Source organism: Lottia gigantea, assembly GCF_000327385.1.
Source record: "Lottia gigantea unplaced genomic scaffold LOTGIsca_75, whole genome shotgun sequence".
NCBI classification, from domain to species: domain Eukaryota; kingdom Metazoa; phylum Mollusca; class Gastropoda; family Lottiidae; genus Lottia; species Lottia gigantea.
In genome coordinates this window covers 1,113,409-1,122,449 of record NW_008710508.1, presented here as the reverse complement: position 1 = coordinate 1,122,449, position 9,041 = coordinate 1,113,409, and the positions used below count along the sequence as shown (strand labels likewise).

The 9,041-nt window shown below is 33.7% G+C and overlaps 1 protein-coding gene across 1 annotated transcript in view; it reads left to right on the top strand.

The window, feature by feature from the left end:
* The window catches only part of LOTGIDRAFT_168464 (hypothetical protein), an 11,692-nt gene extending 3,393 nt beyond the window's left edge, over positions 1–8,299 (top strand). The window contains exons 6-9 of the mRNA XM_009066340.1: positions 4,466–4,582; positions 6,507–6,657; positions 7,207–7,264; positions 7,509–8,299. Of these exons, the coding sequence (XP_009064588.1) occupies positions 4,466–4,582; positions 6,507–6,657; positions 7,207–7,264; positions 7,509–7,600 (418 nt within the window). The 3' untranslated portion in view covers positions 7,601–8,299. The remainder of the gene's footprint in view (positions 1–4,465; positions 4,583–6,506; positions 6,658–7,206; positions 7,265–7,508) is intronic.
* Positions 8,300–9,041: the final 742 nt, after the last annotated feature.

The following is a 9,041-nucleotide window of genomic DNA, read 5'->3' as shown; positions in this document are numbered from 1 at the left end:
ATCTTTGTTTCGTAAAATCCTTTTTATACACCCACAATCACTTATGAAAAACGCATCAAAATTTGGTTGGGAACAAAATAGAGACTACAATTTTCATCCAATTTCAATGAAATTTGATGTGGATATTAATAATGAGATCTTGGACAAGTTCGAATTTGGCTAACTTTCGATGAATGGTTTTTATACGCCCACATGGAAATGTGGACGTATATTGTCGTCGCCCTGTCCGTCCGTCGGTCCGTCAGTCCACATTTGTTGTATGCTCGATAGAGGCTACAGCTTTTATCTGATCTTGATGAAACTTGGTGTGCATGTATATATTGAGTTCGAAATTGGTAGTAATCGGATGAACGGTTTCAGAGTTATTGCCCTTAAAAACGTATTAAATTTGGCTTGTATGCATGATATAGGCTGCAATTTTGATCTGATCTTGATGAAACTTAGTATCCTTGCATATATTGCTGAGATCTTGGTCAAGTACGAAATTGGTAATAATCGGATGAAAAGTTTCAGGTAATCCCCTTGACTTAGTAAAAACGCCTTAAATTTGACTTGTATGCATGCTAAAGGCTAAAATTTGTATCCTATCTTGATGAAACTTAGTATGCTTGTAGATATTGATAAATTCTCAGTCGAAATTGCCCTTGACTTACACGTTAAATTGGCTTGTATGTACGATAAAGGCTGCAATTTTTATCTGATCTTGATGAAACTTGAAAATATATTGATGAAATTTCGGTCAAGTTTGAAATTAGTAATAATCGGATGAACGGGTTCAGAGTTATTGCCCTAAAAAACGCTTCAAATTTGACTTGTAGTCATGATACAGGGTGCATTTTTGATCTGATCTTGATGAAACTTGGTATGCATGTATATATTGGGGAGATCTCAAGTTAAAAAATGGTAATAATTGGATGAATGATTTTTGAGTTATTGCCTTTGAATTAAATCAATGTGTCTATTTTGTCTTGTAGACTCAATAGAGTCTACATGTTTTATCTGATCATGTTGAAACTTGGTATTCATGTATAGATGGACAAGATCTCAGTAAAATTGGTAACAATTGGATGAACAGTTTTGGAGTTATTGCCCTTGAATTAGTTCAATGCGTCTAATTCGGCTTGTAGGTCTGATAGAGACATTTCTTGATGAAACTTGGTATGAGATCTCAGTAAAGCTTGAATTTGATAACAATCGGATGATTGGTTTCACATATTAAACCACTACAGACTTTGTTATGATTTCTGACAGCTGGTAGTGGGCGTATGTTACCTTGCCTGGCAAGCTATCTTTCAGTTGTTGCCCTTGATTTATAACAAATTTGTTTGAACACAATAGAGAGTACAGTTTTCATCCGATTTAAATGAAATTTAATATGATCATTTATAATGATGTGATCTTAGTCAAGATTGAATTTGACAATTTTTTGATCAATGGAATTTGGGTTATTGCCCTTGACTTAGTAAAAACGCATGTTGGCTATATAGGTGACAGTTTATGTCAGAATTTTATTTAATAATGTGTGTTTGTTTAGATCAACAATATCTTGCACAAATTAGATTTTTGGTATGATTCGACACAGACGACTGCTCTTGATATAAGCTTACTGAAAATGTATCAGGAGAGTGGGTGTATCTTGCTAGGCTAACCAACCGAAAACTTTCAGTTCTTGCTTTTTATATGCCCACATAATAGAGTATTCACATTATTTGGATCAACTAAAAATGGACCAGTAAAAAACCAGTGAAATGGTTTGTGTGTCTTCTATTTTATTGAACACATTATAATGTGGTCGTACAGGGTGTCATTAAGGGCCAGCAGCCGACGAAAAATGACGCCTATTTGATTCCAAATCACCGGTTACTTTCAGAACAGTCAGAAAATAATTGGTTTGAAATTAGGACCATTCGCTGGTGTTTAAACAAACACAAATAACTATAAATTGTATTTGAAAGTCACTAGGAATTATGCAATATTTACTGGTCATTATAGATAATACACGCCAGTAAATATTGATAATATTCACCAGTAAATATCGATAAAAATCCCAAGTTTCATACACAAGTGCGTTATCAACCAAGAATATTAGGCTAATACAATGCTAATACAATATGTTGAACGGGAAGGGGAAGGCGTATACATACCGGTATTATATATTTCAATACCCTGCAGAAGTTGTGACGAATGGAGTTATGTCCACAAGTTTACAAAAAGGCTTCTTTTGCAACATAAAATTAAAACCTTTCTGAATTTTTAATTACCGACAGAGCACGTTTAACAGGGTTACAGTATTGCCCATTCTGGATAATTTTACTGTTGAAATAAAACCATTTCTGTCTTAAAAATTACATTTGAAATGCCATTTTGTACTGAAAATAGAGTGAAACACATTTTAAATGAATTTGCGCCAACCCAAAGATAATAGAAAACTCTTGGTGGTTGATAAAACATTAAATATAAAACTGTTTGTGCTATAAAAACCTACTCAGACCCCTGGTCGTATATTGTCGTCGCCCAGCGTCCATCCATAATTGGCTTGTAAACGCAATAGAGACAAAACAAAATTTGTTGGCTTGTTAACGTGATAGAGGTGTCAGTTTATGTCAAAATTTTATTAAATTTTGTGTGTTTGATTAAATCAACAATATCTTGCACAGATTAGATTTTTCGTTGGATTTGACACAGATTGGTGACCGCTTTTGATATAAGCTTACTGAAGAGTGGGCGTATCTAGGCAACCACTTGCTTTTTTACTATCCTTCTCATGCAGGAGACAAAATAACTGAAATTGCATGGCTAATTTGGCAAAATAAAATGTGATTTTCGTCACTAGAGCATTTTTTTTTCATTTTGCGATTTGTTTGATATCCTCTGAATAAAAAAGACACTAATGTTCACACTTTTGCGAACCGGGATATGACTAATACTTGCTTGGTAGATCTGGACGCTACTGATCAACAATCAAGTAGAATGGGAAAGCTATAAAACACTTTTATATTGCCGTCACCCATGTCCGTCCGTCAGTCCGTCCACAATTGCTCGTAAACACTCTATAAGACACGATTCTTGACAGATTTTGACAAAACTTGGTATTAGTGTTCGTAATCACCCAAGAATGAACCATATTGAAAATCAGAAGAATCAAAAAATATTTAGTATGAGTTATTGCCCTTGTTCTTGAAAACTAGTTCAATTTTAAGCTCGTAAACACTCATGGGACAATTCTTGACTGATTTCGACGAAACTTGGTATGGTTGTTTGTAATCACCCAAGGATGAACCCTATGGAAATCAGACGAATCGAAAAATATTTACTATGAGTTATTGCCCTTGTTCTTGAAACGCTCGTAAACACTCAAGAAGGTGCAATTCATGACAGATTTTGATGAAATTTGGTATGAGTGTTCGTAATCACCCAAGGATAAACCCTATCGAAAATCCGAAAAATTGAAACATATTTTGTATGAGTTATTGCCCTTGTTCTTGAAAAAGCGTTCAATTTTAGCTTGTAAACACTCTAGAAGGCACAATTCTTGACAGATTTTGACGAAACTTGGTGTGAGTGTCCATAATCACCCAAGGATGGACCCTATGGACAAGCTAAAAATTGAACACGTTTTCAAGAACAAGGGCAATAACTCATCCTCAATATTATACAGTATCGCCCTAAAGAGTTCAAAAGAAGTGTATGACTGAAGATTGAACATTTCATACTGGTGATTGTTACTTTTCTGGTAAATATTTTTATTTAAAATCAAAGCTGCCAGTGGGCGTATATTACCTTGCCTGGCAAGCTATCTTAATTTAGAGGGGTTGTTAAAAATATAATAAAAGGCTTATAAAGGCTTATCATTTCTCACTTTGGCTTTGAATTAAAAAATGCAATTAAAATATAACAGTAAAATAAAGCCATTATTGACGAAATATTGTTGCATATGCAGTGTTGCCACTCAAAAATATGGTGTCTACATTATGCCAACTTGTTGACTTTTTTCGTCCGGACTAGTAGTACATTGATATGTGACGGATATTCCCAGATTCATTCTAATGTATGAAGGGGTGCATATCAATCAAAATACAAGTTATGACTTCTTATTATTTTATTTTTATATTTAGACCCACATTTCGCATTTAAATGACTATCAAGTCATAAGGTTTTTACTCAATAATGATGCTATTCATAACTTTAAAAACTGCAGAGCTGTTCTACATTCTTAAATGTGCTGTGCATTTTCAATCGTTATACAAATCCATCTCAAAGAGCTTAAAACTTTAAAATAAATTAATTTGTATTTATCCTAGTCTAAAGAGGACCTGGATGGAAGTGTCAATTTCGATACAATAGTCTCAAATGCCAGGATTATGCATGTATCTGACATTTCATTTTAAATTTTTTTGGGGAAGATCCCCTAAATCCTCCTTCACTCATATCTTCCTTGCCTGGCAAACTATTTTTTTATTTGCAGATATACAGGATGGTTAGCTGGCTATCAAATGTCATTTGATACATCCAAATCTAAATTAACAAAGAGTAATTTTGCTGTAGGTTATACAGCTGGAGATTTTACACTTCACACCAGCATGTAAGCATAAATTTTAAACTATTTATTATCATTCGAAAGAATGGATGCAAGCCTGGAAATAGCGCCGGTCATCGGTCATTGACAGGCGACCTTAGTGTACTGCCGGTCGTTTTGACGGGCGAGCATGAATGTTCATACAAAAAAATATATCACGAAATTCTCAATCGCAAATGAAAGTTGGCTTCTCGATCATGCAAGTCTACGATGTCTATGAATATAACAGTGAGCATAATACGGTTCGGTAGTCGCGTACGCCCTAGTCGGAAATTGCAATATGATTTTAACATACAACTCATACGATTTGTCATTCAGGTTAACAACATTGACATTGCGCATGTCACATTCAAAGTTTCATTAAAGGCTGCTATTGCTTAATTTTAAATGTAAATTCAGGGTGATTTTGGTCTATAATATCACGTTTAAACGCAGTAGAAATATTTAAGGGACCTGATATATGATAAAACCGAAATATTTGTGTAATTGTGTTAATCTTAATAAAGTCGAAAATGAACACAACTCTAGAATTTCATAAGAATTTTTTTTGCTTAGAAAAATTTCGTGACTAGGCTCCTTGTGTAAAAATTTACCTCGTGTCAGGTCTATACTTAGTAATGGCTGAAATAAAATGTCAAACTGTCGCCTTTTAAGGATTGAAAATGTCCAAATTAAACACCAAAAAACGGTCTGTAACAGTGGAAAAACAGTCAACAAATGGAAGACGAGCCAATTGGCTGAAACTTTTCCAAATTTATGGCTCAAAGTCCACCAAAAAGACGGAGTCTTCCTCGAATTTTGCTGCCGCACATGTCAGATGTTTTTATCGCGTGTAAAACAGATGAAAGAATTTCGTCAGGATTTTATAACTGGCTCTAAAAATCATAGATTGAGCAGTCTGAAGGACCATGCTTATTCCCGTTGCTTTAAGATGTCTTATGAACTTTTTTGTCGTCAAAATGCCAATAGTGGTGGTAACGTAAATACAGATGATCAAACAGATTGTGATCCATCCAACATTGATAGCACCAGTGCCAGTATATCATCATCAGGTTCTAGAACGTATTCCGATAAAAACCAACGAACCATTGGAGATTGTTTTTCTGGATTAACTGATAAAATTAAAACCCAAATATGTCAAAAGATGGAAATAGCTTATTTTGTCGGGAAGAATGAACTACCATTCACAGTGTATGAAGCCATTGTAGAACTGGAATCAAAACATGGCGTGGATCTCGGTGTGGCCTACACTAACAGGAAACATTGCTCTGAATTTGTAGATCTTCATGGAGATCATATTCGTCAAAATTTAAAAGCCGATTTGAAGAAAGCCAAGTTTATAAGTATACTTACTGATGGTTCAACAGACACTAGTGTCAAAGAAAAGAAGTTATATATGTATTATATTTTCTACCAGAGAAAGGTTGTGACAAAATAGAGACAAGCTTAAAATTTGTGTACTTGAAAGATGTCAAGAAAAATCAGTTAAAATGTTGTTACAAATTGCTTTGTTCATTGATTTATTAATGCCTGTATCTGTTTTGTCAAAAAACTTTCAAGGAGAAGATCTGGACAATGTATCTTCCTTGAATTCTCTTAGACAAGCTAAAGAGAAAATCATACAGTTAAAACACAAAGAGACCTATCAAATGGCTAGTTTCAAATTCTTGGATTCAAGGCGACTTGTGAAATTTGACAGGCGAGGTATGCCATCAGCCTGTCATTTTGACAGGCGACCTTCTATTCCTTATTTCCAGGCTTGAATGGATGTAATGTTCTTCAGTAATCAATTGCAAAAGTACCTATTGGTTGTAGGTAAAGCTATGAGATGCATATCATGATACTTGGTTTGCTGCAGAATATTTATTTAGTTTTCATGTGATGAATGTATTTACTTTATATGATCATTCTTATACCTTCTATTTTACAGCAATGATGGACAAGAGTTTGGAGGATCTGTTTACCAAAGGGTAAATAAAGATCTGGAAACTGCAGTCAACTTAGCTTGGACTTCTGGAACAAATGCTACCAAATTTGGATTGGGTGCCAAATACACTCTGGATAGAAATTCTTCTATAAATGTAAGTATCTGTTATATTGAAGGTGAAGATTAGATTAAAGGCCATGAAAAAAAATACAATTTTTGTTAATGTTGATCCTACTCTTCTCTGAATATAATGATTTCTGAATTGAATTTTGTCAATCATTTTCGAATGAATTAAAATATCTACAAAATACTAATGATAGTCTTAGATTGTCTTTGGGTTGATGAAAATGTTAACCACTGGAAAAGTTATTATTTTTAAACATGATTTTACACAAGGGAAGTGTATCTGAAATGTATGAAATAGAGAAAAAATTCAAGTCATGTCATGGAGTCAGAGAGTAGTGATTATTTTGTCTGTCTAAATCTTTCCTTCTCTCTTATAGTTGTTACCATCAAAGACCACAATAACTTGTCATAACTATCCAAGATTAGCATTTCTCAAACTTTGTCGAGAATGAGTTCCTTGTTGTAGATACAAAGGAATTTTCTTGTCAAAGGAGTCTTTTGAAATATTACAATTTGAAACTATAAATCCAGGACAAACTTTAAAATTTGACTTTATTTTTTGATGATTAAATTTCAGGCTAAAGTGAACAATTCAAGTCAAGTTGGATTAGGCTTCACACACAAGTTAAAGGATGGTAGGTGTATTTAAAAATATTTATAAATCATAAAATTATTTGTTCCTTCAATGGTTCAGCTACACAGACAGTTTTGAAAATGCAATGATTAAAAAGAATACCAAGAAAGAAGTTATGAATTGGTGATTTGGTGTTCCATTGGCAACCATGCTTGCCCAATTGATTTCCATACTGGACAGCATGTGGTTTTTTGTTATTATTTGGTACCAGAGTTAACAAAAAATAATGTTTTTCTCTATTTCAGGAATCCAACTTACAGTTTCCAGTTTAATAGAAGGTAAAAACATCAATGCTGGTGGCCACAAGATTGGTTTAGGGCTAGAATTTGAGGCTTAATCTAACTACTCAATATATATACAGTGCTATTGTAAATTTTTAGCAGTGTTCATAAATTCTGTAAATTTGAATGATTGTTGTTTAGAAGTATTTGTCTTTGATGATTAGGATTTGTTTTATTTTATCTCATTCTCAATGGATCGTGTGATATGGCAGATAGGTTATGGTTTGTGATAAATTACTTGAAGATCCATATATAGTCATAGAAATTTTAATTTGTGCATGCTTTACAGCATCTCTAGTTGTCCATGCTGTTATCACTGATTTTGGGAAAATTGAACTCAAGAATATATTATATTTAATCAAATGTCTTGTCTACCTCTACAGTTCTAATATTAATCAGTTGTTTATTATGGTAACTGATGGTGTAAGTAGGAAATCTGTTAATACTAACAACCCTCAGACTCGGCAGGTAAATATCCCACTACAGTTAGGAAAGGGCCTATGTTGTTCAACAGCTCCAAATATAAACAAACCATATGGAAAACAGCCGAAAGCAATCAGCAAATACTGGAGCGCTATTTTTGGTGGTTGATTTGAGAATTGAAGAATTGAATATATGTAAATAGTCTTCAGAAGTACTAGAAATGTACACTATTACTGATTGGCTAAGCTGAAACAAATTCCCGTTTTTGTCTCATAAAATAAATGGCTTATTTAATTAGCTTTAAACATATTAAAATAAATAGTTCAGATATCAAATTGTTTACAAACATCGCTTCCAAACCACACCTCCATCCATACTTCCTTGGGGCTGTGGTAACAAATTTACATATTCATAGCTAAATATTGTCCATTCAATATTGGCCCTACCTTAGTCTAAAGGATAATCTAGTTGCCTTGTGGACAGAAACACTTCTGAAATGGTCTGCAGCAAAGATGGTGCCAATCACACACGTCTACATTGTTACACCAGAAAAATTTATTTTTTATTTAACACAGAAAGTGCCGTCACCTCTTTCCATCGGTCCGTCCACAATTGCTCGTAAACAATCTACAAGGCACAATTCTTGACTGATTTTGACGAAATTTGGTATGGTTGTTTGTAATCACCCAAGGATGAACCCTATTGAAAATCAGACGAATCGAAAAATATTTACTATGAGTTATTGCCCTTGTTCTTGAAACGCTCGTAAACACTCTAGAAGGTGCAATTCATGACGGATTTTGATGAAGTTTGGTATGAGTGTTCGTAATCGCCCAAGGATAAACCCTATCGAAAATCAGAAAAATTGAAAAATATTTAGTATGAGTTATTGCCCTTGTTCTTGAAAACGCCTGGCAAGCTATCTTATAAGTTTGAATTCAATGATACATATATTTACTGTAATTATTTATGCCGAGTAGTTCCACAATTTTTTTTTTTAAATCAATATTAATAACCCAAATACATCAAATTATTAAATCACACAACTGATATCAAGGTCAAAATATTGTTGAG